At 33.7% G+C, this 20439-nt stretch overlaps 1 protein-coding gene across 1 annotated transcript in view; it reads right to left on the reverse strand.

Annotated features, from left to right (window-relative positions):
• The window catches only part of LOC126979811 (uncharacterized), a 33868-nt gene extending 25084 nt beyond the window's left edge, over window positions 1-8784 (reverse strand). The window contains exon 1 of the mRNA XM_050829355.1: window positions 8648-8784. Within this exon, the coding sequence (XP_050685312.1) occupies window positions 8648-8716 (69 nt within the window). The 5' untranslated portion in view covers window positions 8717-8784. The remainder of the gene's footprint in view (window positions 1-8647) is intronic.
• Between the last annotated feature and the right edge of the window lie 11655 nt (window positions 8785-20439).

The following is a 20439-nucleotide window of genomic DNA, read 5'->3' on the forward strand; positions in this document are numbered from 1 at the left end:
TCGATAACGACCTGTATGCTGCGCCCAGTGAGGAAGCTGGAGGTCCACTTGCATAAGCTCTCGGGAAGCCCAAATGATGGAAGTTTTGCGAAGAGCGCCTTGTGCCATACACGATCAAAGGCCTTCGCTATATCCAGACCAACTGCCAGGCCTTCCCCCTTGCTTTCAATAGCCGCCGCCCATCTGTGTGTTAGGTATACCAGAAGATCGCCAGTCAACCGACCATGGCGAAAGCCGTACTGCCGGTCGTTGATCAACTGGTGACCCTCAAGGTATACCAAGAGCTGGCGGCTAATTATGCTCTCCATAATTTTGGAGAGTAGGGAGGTAATAGCAATAGGCCTGTAGTTTGCCGGATCCGAACTGTCTCCTTTTTTTGGGATCGGATGGACAAGGGCTGACTTCCATGAATCAGGGACTACGCCTTTGGAATAAGAGTGCCGGAATAAACGCGTTAGCACCGGCGTCAACTCAGGGGCACGTATATTATTATGTAAGAAGAACATAAATTTTCTTACTTTTTTTTATGCATGAGGAAAATTCTTAGTTTGGAGTCGAAATAAAACGAGACGACAATAGCACAAGTGGAAAATTGAAGTAATGTAAAGGTAATGTAGTTAATACACTGTTTGGGTATGAACTATTAGCTCCAAAGAGTAGTAAAAATGAAATCGCTTTCGCCTATGACCTAAGCCAAACCTTCTTCGCCGAAGTTTTAATTACTTACATTAACACAGTGACAGGAAACAAGGTCAATGTTGCAGATACTATGCCCTGATGCACTTAATAATTATATTAATTTTTGCACTATGTTACTTAAGTTTTCCTTATTATAATCTAATTTATTTTAACATAAGGAGGAGGAAAATACTAACTCCATCATATTGATGTGGATTTGGAATATATTTAGAATATTTAAATAAATCATTTTTAAAGGAATAAAGCGCGTGTAATTGTAACTGTTTTTACATTAGATTTTTGCGTAATAGTTACATTTTTATTTTAGTTAACCCGACGTTTCAAGACCTTTCCAGATCTCGTTTTCAGGGGGACTGGAACAGAATGTCGGGTCTTACATGTGTTTTAATCCTTTAAAAGTGTTTTATTTAAATGTGTAAAGAAACTATATTTAGAATAATGAATTGGTAACTTGGTCATTCGTAACTTCTCTGGAGAGAGGATTCATTTTTGATATGAGATAAAGTGAAAAACCTAGCAAGACGTTCATCTTATGATAATTGGTACGCCCTTCAATGCAGTGCCATTTTTGATTGAGAAGTACTCGCCCATTTGAGAGGAGCCCAGGAGTTTTGCTAGCTACGGTGTTCTTCAAACCAAAACACAATATTGCTTGTAAATTACTGTTTCAGTGCAGAAAAAGGTGCCTCTGTGGTACCTACCTACTAAGCCGACATCCTGTGCAAATAAGCTTCGCTTTGGTAAAATACTAAAAATAATAAACAAAGATTAAAAAAACTAACATATATATATAAAAACTTAAAAAATGTAGCAGATGAGAAGGTGTTGAAGCTGGTTTATACATCCCTAGCTGAATCGGTTATCTCATACTGCATTACGAGTTGGACTGAAGCTGCTAAGACACACATACTACAATAAGGACGCGCGTAAAGACTCATTCTAAAATTTTTTTTTGAACCGAGGTTATTCCCAACATATCAGCTATATCAAGATGCACATATACTTAGCGTTAGACAACTGTTTATCCTTAAGGCAATTTCAAGACAACACAAAAGTATAATTTTTAAGAAATGTAAAGAAATAGAGATCAAACAAAGACAATACCGGCGATATGAAGTTTGTAAAAAACCTCGTTTTAGGACTGCCTACTTTAGGAAGTTCTACTGCTGGCAAGGTCCGACTTTATATAGACATATAATATTTATCATCTCTACTCACACTGAACACACAGACAAACTCAAAAGAGAATGACACTCTCTTGGAAGCATTCATAATCATGCACAAACATATTTTATATTTAGTCCCAATAATATAGATTATAGACAGTAAAATGCAATGATAAAATTAGTTAACGAGTGGGGGGGCCAGGAGACTCATAGCGCAGGTTCTACCTAGTTTGAGCTCCTGTCTCCCAACTGTAGAAACTAGATATTGGGAGAAAATATACGTATAAAATAACAGATTGTATAAAAGTTGAGTTACTACACAAATTATAAAAGTATTGGGAACGTTTGCAATATCAGATATCGAGAACGTAGTAAAAAAGTGGCTCATAATGAGAACCAAGAAGAAAAGTGTGACAGAAAAGTGGCAAATGGTTATCCATAAACGTAGAAAGAATGCGTGGTTGGATGACGACCATAATAATAATTATTCTTCCCTAATCGATCTCTTTAACTTTTCCTTAGGTACGAGTAAGAATAAAAATTTGTACTCTGGATTGGTTCTTGTATAATATTTTTTAATTTGTGTTTTGCATTGTTTTTTTCTTAATATGGAAAATATTGGTGCATTTTAATATGCTAGATATTAGTTAACGAAAAGCATCTAGTACTACGGCTCAAAATTAAGAATAAGTTTGGTTTGGATCAGTTGGAATTTTACTAATTAAAAAAAAAAACTATCTGGTACTTTTACATTAATTTGTACTTAGTAATTCTGTCTAATTTTCACGACATAGCTTTTGTAATTATTTATTCATTGCAATTTTTTATCCCCTGTATTCCTTATTACTTTTTTTTCTCCCAGGTGAGTGTTTAGTTTTCTTTTTCATATGTAAATTCTATCTGCGGAAACTTGTAATTAGCTTATATTCTTCTTCTGTATTTACTGACAAATTTCTTTAAATTACGCTTAAGTTATCTTTTAAAATAAAATAAAAAATTTAAAACATTGAGATAATGAGTAGCAAAAATTGCATACTTTTCCATGTTAATGTGAATTTAATGTTATCAGATAATATTCATGTAAGAATGTTTTATTACTAAATTCTGGTAGTGAAACGAATTACCTTTTATCTAAGAGATTGTGCGTTAGATCCATTAACGGTCGCTTTCTATAATCAACGGCAATCCCATATAAGTCATCCATGATTAATATTTCAACAAATTTCCTGCTTTTAACATATTTTGTTCATTTATAGGTTTTTTCCTTAGACTTAGTAATTATTTACGTATCTACTCGTTTTATAATCAAACAACTAAGAAGTTCTTAGTGGCTGACTTTTAAATTTTGAATTGGTTAAAAGTAACAATAGATTCGATTTCGTTTTCAATCTTGCTGTTACTCATTTTCTTGTTCTATGTCGCAGGCTTTGTCTGTATGCTAGAATGAATTAAATCTATTTTTTCAAATCGTCTATGGGAGAATGAATTGATATTTGTTTGCATTTGATTGATTAGCATTATATATATCAATAGCGAACCTGACAGACGTTTTCCTGTAAGAACGTCTTAAGTTTGAAAAATCAGTCCAGCCGTTAGGAGGAGTTCACTAACATGAGCAGGAGTATGTATGGACTGAATTGAGAATCTAAACCATTCTCAAATCGACTTGAACACACAAATAAAATCATCAAAATCAGTCCAGCCGTTTAGAAGGAAGTTCACTGTCAACACACGTATAGAAGAATTGTATATATAAAGATAATGAAATTCAGTCTCATGATTAATTGACAGAAGAACTAAGCTTCGAATCAAAATAACTTTATCTCAATTAAAAATCCACTGTAACTGCATTATATTTAATAAGGATCACTTTGTAAATTGTAAACAAAAAATTTCTTTACAACTAGTGATATATTATGTCCTTATTAACATAGCCAATAAAAAGTTGCACGACTGACTCTCAAACGTTTCAATTGAGCAAGAAATCAATGAAGTTTTTGTTCAGATTTCTCCTTGAGCCGGCATGCGTATCGTCTCATTAATAAATGTATTGGTTCTAAATTTTCTAATCTCTCCTATTCAGACAACTTGTTCAGTAAATCAATCCGTATTATGCTGCATGAGAACGTTCGTGCGGAATTACTTTCTTTACATTGCTGTTTTACTTATGGCGAAACAGACACACCAAAAGGATTTCATTCGTTAATTTGGAATTGTATAACGCTTTAATAAATTTTGTTCTTGTGTTGAATCTGACTCATGAACTATTGAATACTACCTACATTATTATCATAAATAAGATAATATATATAGAAAAGTATTATATCTTGATGAAATGATGTTAATAAGTTAATAGATTGGGTTATATCTAGTAAATTATACAAAAAGCCTATATTTAAAAGTTTTTTACTGGCAGGTGATTGAATTGTTTGGATAACCTTTTTTTTGCTCACAGAATACCTTTATTAATTTACGGTGTGTGTGGATAATGCAGCTACTGTACTCAATAACTTTTGTTTCGTATTAATTTACATTTACTTATTCGACGTTTGAGTATGTTTGTTGCATCACTATACATATTATATTATTGTAATTGAAATGATTTGTAAAACGATGAAAATGTAAATTTTGATTTAAAGAGTGGCAATGAGATACTTGCTACTTCTTCTCATTAGCTCAACCCTTTACAAGCAGTAGATTCAACAATAAATTAGTAACAGAAGCTAGTAACAGAAAACAAGTAAGCGAGCTTAGTACCGATAGTTTTTTCGTTGGAACATAGTTGGTGTGCGAACGTGACGGGCGATTCCTCGCACTGTCGGAATTTATTATTTAATTAGATTAATACGCAGATGGTTAGACACAGTTATGTAGACACATGATGTCAATACTTGCACACACACACACACAAGCAGTGCACTCTTTTAATTTTCGCGTCTCATTGCTAAAAGATATGAAAAGCATTTATTTTCTCAAAATTGTTTCCTTTAGAATTATTTTTGACGTTGATTCTAACACTACCACCGCTTCGGAAACGAGGAGATCTGTAGCAGAACCAAAGTCACCGATATAGCCCAAATGATTGCGAAACTGAAGTGGCAGTGGACAGTGCACATAGTTCGACGGACAGACGGCCGGTGGTGCAGAAAAGTCCTTAAATGGCGACCACGTACTAGAAGACGTAGTGTTGGTAGGCCCCCCACAAGATGGACCGACGATCTGGTCAAGATGAATGAAATGAAAAGAAAAAAAAATCTGCAAATGATGATGATATCCTTTGGTATACTGCTATTTTGGTATAATGAAAAGCGCGTACATCTTCCTTAAAGGCCGGCAACGCTCTTGTGATTCCTCTGGTGTTGCAGGAGAGTGTGGGCGGCGGTGATCACTTAACACCAGGTGACCCGTACGCTCGTTTGTCCTCCTATTCCATAAAAAAAAAATATTTAATGCAATGCCTACTTAGTACTCGGTTAAGTCAAGTAACGTGATCCCAGAAAATGTACAAAATAAATGTCTTTTAAAATTCAAAATATTTTTCAAAGCGTTATGAGTGACATTTTTCTCATAACCTAAGAAGATAATTCAAATGCCTTTTTCCAAATTAAAACTTAAAACGAGCGGAATGAATGGGAACTTTCAAAGAGCTTTGCGAAGATCAACAAAGCTCTTGCCTTATTTATCAACGTAGTTTCATTTCGGTATTTATTTTATTTAGACGACTCATCTGAAGTCAAATGCTTTTCTCTGTTTTATTTAACTCAAAACTAAGATAAGAACTAGTATTAGCTGTATCTACTAATTAATCTTATCTTTTATTATCTATTTCTTATAGTAGCATCAACTAGAAACAATTCTGCAGCAATTGTTATTTCATGGAATAGAATGAATCTTTTTACATATTTTTGTGTTTTTAACCGAAATAGTCTGGTTTTTGTTAGAGAAAAGTTATTTTCGTCTTTACTTTCATTTTCTTAAAATAGATTTCTGTATTCTATCATCTGTACAGTTTGTTATTTTTAAGTAATATCACTCACTTCTGGGATTAAATATACATATTTATTCCATTATATTATATTCAATTTGTTACAAAATTCATACATGATGCGGGACTCGAATCCACGCCTCACGGGTTCCGTCCGAGCGCTCTTAATTTTTTTATTTTTAAACCTCCTTATATTTAAGTGATATCAATCACTTTCGGGATTCGTCAAATAAAATTTATTCAATCAGGCTTAACTTAATTGCTTTTAAATCACCACTATAAATATTCCTTTTCAATTACTGAATCTACATTAAGTTCGGAAAAAGTAGAGCTCGTGAGAAGAACGTACAAGAAACTCTACGGCCACTCTTTTCAATCAAATAGAGTATTTTACAATGGCTAATACAAAAACAAATTAGTTTCTAAGGCGCTGTATCCAATATATGAATTGTGTTAGTCAAAAGTGTTTTTAATATTTAATAAAAAGTAATAAATAATAAACTGTATAAACATAAGTTATCCTATATTGGACGCATCAACTTTTAACTGGTGACTAACTATAACACTTCTACCTGGCACCACAAGCAGCATTAAAAAATTACAAACAGTTAAGATTTGAGAGAGTGACACCTCAATTCAATTTTCTAATATACAAATATTGGGGTTGAGCAGGTTATCAACTGTAAAGTAGGTCCTGTAGATGGAGCCACAACCTGAGAGTTGAACAAGACACACCAAAATTTTGATCGATGCGTCGCTTGGACGGTTGTCTCAGTTGTTAAGAGCGCTCGGATGAAACACGAAGGCGTGGGTCTAAGTATTCTCTATGTCTGTTTATATTTAATACAAAGATGGTGAGTTCCAAATGGTCTTAATGCCGAATAAATATGCAAAAGTATTTACCGGGCTCTACCTGATTCATATCACCAAAGCAACTAAAGTCCAGCTAGTGAGATCTCTAGTGTTTCTTATACTACTATATGGTGCCGAAACATGGACAATCAAAGAACGAGAGAGACAAAGTATTGACTCACTAGAAATGTGGTGTTGGAGACGAATGCTACGAGTATCTTGGACACAACGCTGCGAAAGGCTTTCATCTATAGTCAGAGCGCGTATCCTCAGATACTTTGGACATATCAGGCGACGTGGAGAGCATGCCATGGAGAGACTTCTTGTTCAGGGAAGGGTCAACGGCAGTAGGTCAAAAGAACGCTCCCCTATGCGCTGGACAGACCAGATCAAAGCCCTAACTAACACTCCCCTCAACACATGTGCCAGAGAAGCATCAGCCAGGAATACCTGGCGTAGAATCGTTCGTCGTTCGACGTGACCACGACTGCTCTGTCAAGAGTAATCCGACGAAGAAGAACCTGATTCATGACTCTGATTTGCACTTAGTAGGATTTTATTCACTCAATAATATTCTTTATAATTATTCAGTATACGTGGATGTTATATTTTAAGAATAAAAAATGTCTCTTAAAATCTGCAACTGTGTGTTGTTTTAAATTTCTTTTAAAAATATTTTCTTCGTTTAAAGCTTAGTTACTCTCTAAATGAATGGTGTCACTATTTCAGTTTAAATTAAGCATGAAATTAAAAATAAATTTCACTAATCTTCAAATTAGCTTTTAATTAATCAAAATAAGTAGTGTTTGTATAAAAAGCCTCAAGTTAAGGACTCTTGTACGTCTATAACTTACTAGACTTTGCATAAAAGTTCAAAGACTTTTCATTACTTACATTTATAATATACTAGCTGACCCAGCAAACGTTGTATTGCCGATATTAAAATCGCGATACAAAAGTAACTGTTGATCGTAGATGGGTGAAAATTTGAAGTTGTATGTATTTTTTAATGCTGAATCATAATCAAACAAATTTAAAAAAAAATGTCAAAAAAATTAAAAACAAAAATTGGCGTGGACCATCCCTAACATTTAGGGGGATGAAAAATAGATGATGTCCGATTCTCAGACCTACCCAATATGCACTCAAAATTTCATGAGAATCGGTCAAGCCGTTTCGAAGGAGTTTAACAACAATCACCGCGACATAAGAATTTTATATATTAGATAAGTTTGATCAAATTTGTTCATTTGTTGCTTCTAGACTCAAATTTTAAAATTAAATCAAACCTTATATAATATATTATTATTATTTTTCACTTTTTGGTACCTGCTAGTTTGTAAACATATAATTAGTACCACGTACTCTTAAAAATATCACCATATCTTGTATACTTTTCCGTATCACTGATTCCGTTGAGTAGTTAAGTCGTGAAAACAATTACAACTACAATATTTAAAATGGAGCTTTGTTTGTATTAAATAAAAGTAGTTTAAAAAAAACTAAAAAACAGGCTTTGGTCGAAAAGATAATGGTAGAAATCTAAAATGAACTGCAATTTAACTTCAAAAACAAAAATCTTATTTTGCAAATTGAAAAATGGGACAATTTTAGCAAATTAATGTATCGGTGCTTGATAAATCTTTGAAGTTTGAACAAAATGTAGCTGTTTAAAATGGGTCAAATGAGTCGGTTACAAACAAACATACATACGGGTGAAGCTAATAAAAATCGTGTAAAAAACAATATGAATTCAGTTCTTAGATGTAAATTTTTATTATAATAGAATAATGTACCAATTTATTTTTTGTTTATATGTGGTACTATTCTACTTCTATTAACAATCGACCAAATATACATTGCAATTACTAAAATTTACATTACAATTTATAAAATTTACATTACAATTTATAAAATATACATTCCGATTTATAAAGCCGCTTACCCCATTGCCAATTTCATTAGATCTCGCGATTCCGATTAATAGAACCGATAGTAGAAAACCCTTCATCATGTATCGATTAATGTCCTCACAGCACAACGATCACTGAATCGATAGAATCGATTTAATCACAGTATAACCGTTGCACTCGCAAAACAAATGCAGGAACGCATAGCGATATACAGTTTTATATGAACACGCATGAGTGACTATGCAGTGGGGCTCGTACCAAGATATATAGATTAGTGTACTGGAAGTGATAATCTCACAATATATAAAAATTATAAGTTTAGTCTATCTTATTCAAAATTATTTTGCCAAAACCTTGACAAATGATAAAACTTATAATTAAAAAAATTCGCGGTAATTACTATTATTATTATATGATAAATATATTTCCCATAAGCAAAAAATAATTGTAGAATATTATTAAGAATATATTTTCTGTTATATTCTTAGTTACCATGTCACCACCGGTATTTGTTTGTCTAAATATTATTTTATATAGGTATTATTATTTAAAAAGATTAAACCACGCACATCTAGACTACTGTTGGCGCTTGAGATAAATAATTAATAACCGTATAGTTAGGTTGCATCCACGTCGCACTACTTCAACTTACAGCGTGCAACGCAGAGCAGCTCGAATTTTCGGGGACCCGGTGCTCTGTGAACGGTTGGATCACTTAGCGTTGCGTAGATACATCACTTCATTGTGTGTCCTCTACCGCATTTATCATGGGGAGTGTTCTGAAGAGCTGTTTCACCTGATTCCTGTCGCCGAATTCCATCTTCGCACGACACGCCACAAGTTAGGATATCATCCCCACCATTTGGATGTGTGGCGGTCCTCCAGAGTGCGGTTTTCAATGAGCTTTCTTCCACGTACTACAAAGCTGTGGAATGAACTTCCTTGTGCGGTGTTTCCGGAACGATACGACATGGGTACTTTCTAAAAAGCGCGTACACCTTCCTTCAAGGCCGGCAACACTCCTGTGATTCCTCTTGCAAGAGAATGTGGGCGGCGGTGATCACTTGACACCAGGTGACCCGTACGCTCGCTTGTCCTTCTTTTCCATAAAAAAAACAGTGCAATATGCCCATAAAATGTTATTTTTACAATGCTGATAAAATGTTGTATGCCTTGTTCAACTCTCAGGTTGTGACTTCATCTACAGGATCTACTGTACAGTTGATAACCTGCTCAACCCCAATATTTGTATATTAATTCTTCGTGCTATTCTACGATTATAGAAACAACAATAACCTGTTTAGATACCCGATAGCAAGTTTTATGGAGTTCTTGAATGTGAGCTGGCATGATGTATTGCATTGCTCTATTTATGACCCCAAGTTTCTTCGCAGCAAGCAAATCTCAGTTTGCCTTTCAGACAGCGGAATTGGCGTTAGTTTTTTTTACATATTCTTATTATATTTATTTTGATAAGAGTATTATGTAATAATAATTTTATAAAGATTGCTGAACTATAAATAAGTATCAATTACTTTTTAAAGAAAGAAATATTGATAAATTATATAATATTGACGTCGAAAAAGCTTATAACATAAATGGCATATCCATAACTTTATATCCATGATTGCAACTTCTACCGACTCATTGCTAACTTTACACATATTGCTGTTAGGATCAGGTCATGATAAAATCTAATAAGGATCTATATTATATAATGTTATTTCTTTATAGACTAAATAAATTATGTATTTTAGTATCTTTATACTTTGATATTATTCTATTAACGAACATCAAAGAAAGTAAGATTAAGCATTTTATATTAAGTAAGATAAATATTTTATGCTCCGAATACTTGACACATCGAAGGATGAAAAACATTTTCAATCTAAAATCTCTGTTATCGTCAAGTCAAAATGAATATTTTCGTAATTACAATAAATAATAATTAACGAATACTTACAAGTTTCTGTTAATTTTATGAAATCTCTTTACAGACATTATAATTAATTAATACACGAGCCTATAAATAAATCATTGAACTGAGAGGAAATTTGACATATTTTCTTTCTCATTACGAAAATCAGTTCATAGTTAAAATATTACTTTAATATTATAAACTTGTTTAATAAAAGATGTTTACTGATTTCCTATGTATAGGGATAACTTTGTTGAGTGGAATTAACAATGACAAAACTGTCTATTTACTAGAATATTGGTACCACAATGGCGCCTTTTTCTGCCGTGAAGCAGTAATGTGTTTGCATAGCTATGTTTTGGTTTCGGCGCTGTAGCTAGTGAAATTACTGGGCAAATGAGACTTAACATCTTATGCCTCAAGGTGACGAGCGCAATTGTAGTGCCGCTCAGAATTTTTGGGTTTTTCAAGAATCCTGAGTTTCACTGTATTATAATGGGTAGGGCGTATCAATTACCATTAGCTGAAAGTCCTGCTCGTCTCGTCCCTTATTGTCAATAAAGAAAGTGTTCCTTGAAAATGTGTCTAAGAAAGTGGAACATGTTTTTTTAACCGACTTCAAAAAGGAGGAGGTTATCAATTAGATCGGTATTTTTTTTTATGAATGTACACCGATTACTCTGAGACTTATGATACGATTTATGTAATTTTTACTTTAGTTCCATGCAGAATAGATGCCATTTGGTCCCATAAAAATTTTACAGAATTTGGCCCAGCAGTTTTCATTTTATGAACATTTTTTTAGAAATATTTTGTTTACCTCGATGATGTAATTGATTTTTTTGTGCGGCTTATTTAGGAGTTTTCTTACAGAGGTTAATTAAGTATTATAATTATTAACTGAAACTAAAAAATAAAAATAAAACTTCGTTTTGAAAAAACCGACTTCAAAAACTGAAAAGTATCAAATTACTGAAAATTTAATTTAATAAAATACTTTAATATTAATAAAATACTGTTATTTGTATGTGTACATATTGTTAGGTCCCGTACAGTATTGTTTTTAAAAAGTGTTCGTTTAAAATTTATCTTAGAAAGTGAAACATGTTTTTTTTTAATGTAAATAAATTTTTAACCGACTTCAAAAAACTTTCGACTGGGTGAACCGATTTTGATAATCCTTTTTTTGTTTGAAAGCTGGTGCTTCCCGAGTGGTTCCATTGTAATTTGACCCAGATCTGGCATCCATGAGAAAACCATAAAAGTCTTAAATTTAATATACATATACGTATAGCAAAGTGGATGATAAATTTACAAATACAACTCCAAAAATAACAACAATGGTAACTAGAATTAGATTAATTAATTAGGTTTTATAAAAATACGTAATTATTTTTATACTTTTTAGTGCATATTATATGTATTGTTTTGGAATAGTGTTTTTCAAGTCGGTTGTTTTTTATTAAAAATTTTAGCATCACAGTTAATGTATTTACTGAATTTTCTTTGTATAAGTGTCCAAGTTAACTCTGGGCGTCCTCATGCGTAATTATTATCTCTGTTTCATGAAAATTAATTTTTGTGGCGGATGCGACTGGAGAGTAAAATAAACCTACCAAGATCGATGAACAGCCTCTCGAACGAAACTCTCTAAGAAAAAAGCGATTCACGCGATTGTATAAAACGTGCAGTCGTTGATAGATCGACAGATGACGGCTTTAATCCTGTTAAAATCGGAGATAGCCGAAATCCACTACGTTTTAAGCAACTGCTCGCTTTTTAACTTAGCTGGATTATACTTCGTGGCCAATCGCCATACTGTAATTACTATTACTTCAAACTCACGTCAATACTAAAACGTTTCAAACTGAACTTAATTATTATTATTAGTATTTACATCCTCTTTGATTGATGAACGATGTAGTGTCGGATGTATGGCTAATAAAATAGTAATTTAAGTTGAAACTTCTTAAAGCACTTCGGGCTCTTTTGTTATGGGGAAAGCGTTGAAATCGCGTTACCTGGTATGAAAAAGAGATTAAAAGTATATATATCTATATTTCGTTGCCAAGGTTTCGCAAAAATGTAAAAAAATATATTGTAAATAAATAATTAATAAGTATTCTTCAGTTATTTAATACGTTTATCTTGACTTGTTTGGTAGATTTTGTTAAATTCCTAATTTCATTACATCATAGAATGGTTGTTTTATAAGTTATACTTATTTTATATAACTATTTCACAAATAATTAAGCATGCGGTATTCACCTTTAAAGGTAATGCATTTAGTAATAAGACCCTTGTAAATTAGCATAATTATAAATGTAATATTGTAATTATCACTGGTGAATCTAAATAAATAAATAAAAAAATATCTCTACTGTGGTCACGCCGTAACTATACTAAAATTTTTCTATGGAGTGAATGACGGAACGCACAGATGTTCCACATCATGTTAAACGCTATCATCTGCTATTAAAGTGATGATACTATTATCTCAGTCGTAACGCAACATAAGCGCCTACTATTTAGCGTAATGTGGCAAAACTCGATGAGATCTCTTTGCGCCTTAGGCCCGGTATCCACCAAAGCGGAGAGGAGTATGTCAGGTTATTTCCACCAATTTGCAGATTAGATGTGAGCTGTGCTTGATCGTTCGATGCGGCACAAAATACTATAGACAAACGAGACATCTCCCCTTCTCTCCGCTTGATTCATTTCCAGCGAACCTAACGGAGAGAAGATGAGATGAGGAAATAACGAAATCTGTTTGGTTATCAAAATATATCTCTTCTCCTCTCCGCTTTGGTGGATACAGGGCCTTGTGCAAGCGATTACTGAACCAGAGATTCCGCAACTTATTTCAATAAATCTATTTGTATGTAAAGCGCTTTGGTATGACACAAACATAATATTTGCATATTTCGTATTTTTGAAGTGAATACTTCTGATGTGATGGGTATAAAATGCTAAACTCGCGTCAGGACTCGTATCTTGATCGAAAATTCGTAAGACAATTTTGTATAGTGTTTTTGTACCAGGCCATCATGGCTGAAGAAGAGATTATCTTAAATATGACGCGAGTATACCTTTATATATTATGACGTCATTCGAACGAAGTATTACAACATAGACACCAGGAGAACATAAATATGGTAGCGGTGATAGTAATGTCTTTCATAGCGGTCGAAATTATGACGTGTCATCCTAGCAATATGTACCAGGACTTCATATGCAGTTTAGAGGTTCGTGCACAATGCACATCTTAAAATTATTATACAAGTGCTGACCCGATGTTGTTGTTCGTTGATGTTATGAAATTATGGATTAAAGTTGATTTTTCTGAGAGATAAATTTTTTAATGTAAAATAATTGTAATAGTTCTGAAGTGTTAAATTCTTTTATGTGTTATAAATTGTCATTTTTGTGTACTATAGCGCAATAAATGAATATTTTATTTAAACACATAAATGCTAGTACTTTCGTACTGATAAATACATCAATTCGTGAAAAATTATTCACCAACCATTCCAAAATAGTCAAAAATGCACAACGTTACTGTTCAAGGTTTCACTCTGGCAGTCCCGGAGAACAGTCCGTATTTTTTACAGGCCAATCACGTCCAAATCTCTACGATTTTATTATATGTATAGGTATGCACATATATTGTGATATGTTGATAAATTGTACAGTGAAATATACATAGCATGCTTGCTTTGATTTCACGTGCAGAATTCACGAATCTAAATAATTAATTAATTCACTTTCAAACACAATGTCTATTCATTGGTTTTGTGAAATTATTTTGTCATTAGTAATAAAATGAATTATCGATCTGAGCTTAAGAAATTGTGTGTCAGTTTTATATGTAAGAGAAGGACTAGTGAGCCTACCCATCATTTATGTAACACCAGGGGTCAGATGGGTCAGCCTTTACAGCTCGGTTTCCACCAAAGCGGAGAGGAGATGAGTTTTGATTGCCAATCAGATTTATTTCCACATCTCCTCTCCACTTAGCTTGGGTGGAAATGGATCATTGGACATTCGTCGAACAAATTGGGGACGTTTTGAAAATGGGATAGGTTCGAATCAGCCGGAACCGGTGAGCATGTATGAAATGAGTGATGAATGTAGATGAACCACGTGATGTTTTTAAGAATAGAAGCAAGTGGTGTTCTCTTGTCTCGCCTTCCCCGACGGGAAAAAGGCGAGAGTGTATGTGTTGTTTTGTTTTTCACTTAAACATTAATAGTATCTCTTCATTTGAAACATTCTTATGTAAAAATATTAACCCTTCGCGATCCGATCCCTCTAAGTTTCAATACCGAGCGATTTTCGCGGGAGATTCTTAGGCGCGCTTAAGTGTATCTATGCGTATTGTTTTACGTGTAGCAAAAGAATACTTATATTCAGGATAACATAAATTAATGTATCTGAAAGGTATCGAAACAATCTACAAAACCATGCATAAATTATTATTGCACACGAAACAAAATTGTGAACCATTATCTCTATATTTAAAAAAAAACTCTAAAACTCGAGAACGGCTGTACCGATTTGGTACGTCCAGGAAAGGTTTAAAAGGTTAATAAATATGAAAATTCATGGAATGAAAAAAAAAAAAAAACAATTTTGTTCTTCCTTTGATGTGTCCCCGTTGTTCAGAAACCAAATTAAAATAATAGTTTAAATTGAATAACTAATTAGAATTTTTATGTCTTTCTAACTTTCTCAGGCAGTAAAAATTAAACTTGATTTAAGGTTACTATAGTAGGTAGATTAAATACAGTTGTTAACTTTCTGTCAGATTATTTTTATGTAGATTGATAAATCATAAGTTTTGTCAAAAAATAGCCGCACCACAAAAAAAAAAACAAAAGATATAGTTTATAAAAAAGTTTTAAATTGATTAACCGCCTGTGTGTGTCTGTCAATATAAAATTGAAACCTTATAAATAGCCAGTATTCCATTTTTTTATTTGTTTTAATTAAAAAAAGGATTCCTTTTCTTTGTGTTAAGTTAATTTTATACAAAAGTTTAGGTCTTTTATTTATCGATTGAAGCAGTACGAAGTCTGCCGGGTCAGCTAGTTTTAGAATAAATGTGTATTTTCAATGAAAACAATTGGTTTTCATTATTAGTGTTTACGGTTTTATAGTCATCTTTGTATTTTCTTTCTAATACAAATATAAAATATACAAGCTTTCACAGTAATCAATTAAGATATTCGTACCGAAAGACTAAAAAGAATCCCTTGACATTGATCGAACTTGAAGTGCAAAATTGCTTGTGTATGTTTTATACTAATAGAACAAGTACTTACAAATTTTCAAGCAGTCCTGGATATAGGAGTAAGAAAGCTTCTATACTACACGTCATACTATAATGGAATCCCAATTCTGTGATAAAATAAATAAAAAACAAAATTAAATACTCTTTATTCATAGTTATTCTCTGGTCTGGCGCATCCCTGTATCAGCTCGATCCATTTGACCGCGTGCAACGCAGAGCAGCTCGAATTGTCGGGGACCCGGTGCTCTGTTAAGCCGTTCACACTTATCACTTATTGTTGCGTAGAGACGTCACTTCAATGTGTGTATTCTACCGCATTCATCATGGAGAGTGTTCCGAAGAGATTTTCACCTGATTCCTGCCGCCGAATTCCACCTTCGTACTACCCGCTACAAGTTAGGATATCATCCCCACAATCTGGATGCGTGGCGGTGCTATCAGTGCGGTTTTCATGGAACTTTATCCCACGTACAACAAAGCTGTGAAATGAGCTTCCCTGTGCGGTGTTTCTGGGACGATATGACATGGGTATCTTCAAAACAGCACGTACACCTTCCTTAAAGGCCGGCAACGCTTCTGTGATTCCTCTGACGTTGCAAGAGAATGTAGGCGGCGGTGATCACTTAACACCAGGTGACCCGTACGCTCGTTTGTCCTGCTTTTCTATGAAGAAAAAGTTAAGAAAGCAGAAGTTCAATAAACTTTGCGATAGAAATTTACTTGAGCATATTTGAAATTATCTCAAAAAGACTAATAATCCCATTTCTGATAAATGGCCTGCAGGGAAATCCCTTTTGTCATTGAGTTCCATATTCGTTCTCGAGCAATGTTATTAACACTTCAATCCATCATTCATTTTCGAAGTATCTATCTATTATTGGATTTTACAAGATACCATCTTCGCGACTCAAAACTCAATCCAAGGCGTTGATAGGTATTTTTCTACCATCGGATCATGTAGTGATGGTTTTCATACTAAGCACTGTTATTAAATATACATGCATTATTATCTTGTGAATAAATATTCATAAATTCAAACATACAGAAATTAAATTTCTAAAAAAATTTATGAACGATGCGGGACTCGAACCCGCGACTTCTCGCTTTCCACGCGAGCGCTATTTTCACGGAGCTAACCGTTCGAGTGACGTACCATTGATAAAACTTGTATCTCTTGTTCAACTCTTAGGTTGTGGCTTCATCTACAAAATCTACTTAATTATCTTTAAAATTTTCCCTTAGAGATTCTCGTGGGCTCGTTTGGTATATGGCAGCTCTTTTTTGAAGTATGAACATATTATTGACTTCCGCTGCACTACCCCATTGTATAATTCCATACGACATAACGCTATTAAAATAACTAAAATAGACAATTCTTGCAATATCTATCTCAGTAAGTTCCCGTATCCTTTTTACAGCAAAAGCTGCTGAACTCAATTTACTACTTAAATTGTGTAAGTGAGGCCCCTACTGAAGTTTGGAATCTAATGTTATACCTAAAAATACTGCATTATCAATAATTTTCAATTCTGTGTCATTAATATTTACTTTTGTATGTACTTGCCTTACATTAGGCAACGTAAATTTCAAACATTTTGTTTTAATTTTATTAAATAATAAATTATTCATATTGAACCAGTTTGATACTCCTAACAAAGCATTATTAACTTCTTCACACTGATCTTGCTAACGTTTGATTTTAAATAACAAGGATGTATCATCGGCAAATAAGACTACGTCATGACGCTTGTTATTTATAAAATTGGGAGATCGTTAATATACACTAGAAACAGGAAAGGTCCCAGTATTGAGCCCTGAGGCACGCCCATTGAGACCAAGGAACCAGAGGATTGCTTTCCATTTACATTAACGAATTGGATTCTTCCTTGTAAATATGATTTTAATAGTTTCAGTGAGACTCCTCGTACTCCGTAATGATATAATTTATTAATAAGAGTCTCATGATGAACACAATCAAACGCTTTTGTCAAGTCACAAAAAACACCCAAAGCATCAAAACAATCCTCCCAAGCATCAAAAATATTCTTTATTAATTCGACACCAGCATCAACTGTTGATGAACCTCGAGTAAAACCAAATTGATTTCGATGCATTAAGTTGTTTACATAATAGCCTGCTCATCCCCAATATTTGCCTTTCAAATCTTAACAATTTGTTATTTTTTTTTTTTAAATAATGAATTGTTCAAATTCAATATATTAATAAAATTTAAGTCGGTATTTATTACTGTGTAATTCAAGATTATTTACGACTTTCAGATTTATAAATTTAGCGCTGTGAATCGTGGGGTACTTTTTTCGGAATATTATGTCCATGAATTTCTTATATGCAAAAAGTAATTTTTATTTAAATCTACCGTAGTTCACTGTAAACCATAGCCATTTTTAGGGTTCCGTAGCCAAATGACAAAAAACAGGATCCTTAGCGATTCGTCATGCCTGTTTGTCTGTCCGTCTGTATGTCACAGCCACTTTTTTCCGAAACTAATCTAGCACTCTACAAAGCGCAGGTCCGGCCACACATGGAGTATTGCTGTCATCTCTGGTCTGGCGCACCCCAGTATCTGCTCGATCCATTTGACCTCGTGCAAGGACGTCGCTTCATTGTGTGTCTTCTACCGCATTTATCACGGGGAGTGTTCCGAAGAGCTGTTTAACCTAATTCCTGCCGCCGAATTCCACCTTCGTACGACTCACCACAAGTTAAAATGTCATCCCCACCATCTGGATGTGTGGCGGTCCTCCACAGTGCGGTTTTCAAGGAGCTTTCTTCTGCGTACTACAATGCTGTGGAATGAGCTTCCTTGTGCGGTGTTTCCGGGACGATACGACATGGGTACCTTCAAAAAAAGCGCGTACACCTTCCTTAAAGGCCGGCAACGCTCTTGTGATTCCTCTGGTGTTGCAAGAGAATGTAGGCGGCGGTGATCACTTAACACCAGGTGACCCGTACGCTCGTTTGTCCTCGTACTCCATAAAAAAAAACCCATACGTCTTAGGAATAGGTATTTAAAAATGATATTGAGGTTTCTAATATCTTTTTTTTTCTAAACAGAATAGTTTGCGCGAGAGAGACACTTCTCACTTCCCCTACCCCCCTGTAACTGTAACTTCTAAAATTAGAGAATGATAAAACTAAAACAAATATGTGATGTACATTACCATGCAAACTGCTACCGAAAATTGGTTTGAATGAGATCTAGTAAGCAGTTTTTTTTTAATTTCGTCATAAATCGTTTCAACGAACTACAAGAACTTTTATACTATGTTTCTTACTTCTACGGAACCCTTCATAGGAGAGAGAATAGTGTCTCAATTATTTGAATTTAAGGTGATAAACCACATTTTTGTAATCAATATAAGTACCCTAAAAATTAATAGATAATCGTGATATACAAAGTCCATTGAAAGGCCAATAACTCTAGAAATAATAATTGCTTTGTTATACAGATTCACGGTCGAGTGATAATATCTGCGTTATTGTTCAGGACTATCGAAGAAAGTGTACACATTGTTGGAATGTTCTCGACTATATTAATATGCTCATTTTTAAAAGAGTTATGGTTTCAATATTTTAAGTAACGTAGTATGTGTTGGTTCAAATTGGTTTTCATGGCTGACAATCTCTATGTATAATATTATCAGTGGGAGGCTCCTTTGCGCAGGATGCTGGCTAGATTATGAGTACCACAACTGCCGTGAAGTAATAATGTGTAAGCATTATTGTGTTTCGGTCTGAAGGGCGCTGTAGCTAGTGAAATTACTGGGCAAATGAGACTTAACATCTTATGTCTCAAAGTGACGAGCGCAGTTGTAGTGCCGCTCAGAAGTTTTGGGCTTATCAAGAATCATGAGCGGCACTGCATTGGCAGGGCGTATCAATTATAAACAGCTGAACGTTCTGCTCGTCTCGTCCCTTATTGTCATAAAAACAAATATATTCTTACATTCATTTTATCATACTAAGGATACATAAGTAGGCGTAAAAAGCATTTATTTACTCAAAATTTCTTTCTTTTTCAAAATTCTTTTACAAATCTTTTTAATTTCAATTCAAACACAACCACCACTTCGGAAACAAATGGCTCTTTGAGATAGAAGAAACGGTGCAATAAACTCTCCCAGCGTAGAAACATTTAAACTAGTTTGAAATAATGAATGTGATAGTAATTCTGTCATAGTTTGCGTAACATTCATTAAGTACTTTTTATTCATCAATAACAGAGATTAATTAATGGTTTATTATCTACTGAATTTTGTCATCTACCATAATATATCTGACTCTTATCTGACACTTTTAAAAAGAACATCAACAATTATTTATACCAATTTATTAATGCATGGCTTTGTATATATTCTTACTGATAATTAATATGTTTAAAGAATAGAAGAGGAGAAGAAGTATAGCAAGAATAAATTGTCAAAAATGCCATCATTAGTACCTCACCCACTACTCTCGACGGTAGGCTGGCTAGAGGTTAAGAAGTAATAAATTGAAATTAAAAAAAACTTAAAATACGCATTTACAGAAAACCGAACTAAAACAAAATACAAAAGAAATTTAAAATTAACATCAATTCTTGCCTCATAAAG

This window comes from Leptidea sinapis, chromosome 4 (genome assembly GCF_905404315.1).
Source record: "Leptidea sinapis chromosome 4, ilLepSina1.1, whole genome shotgun sequence".
NCBI lineage: Eukaryota > Metazoa > Arthropoda > Insecta > Lepidoptera > Pieridae > Leptidea > Leptidea sinapis.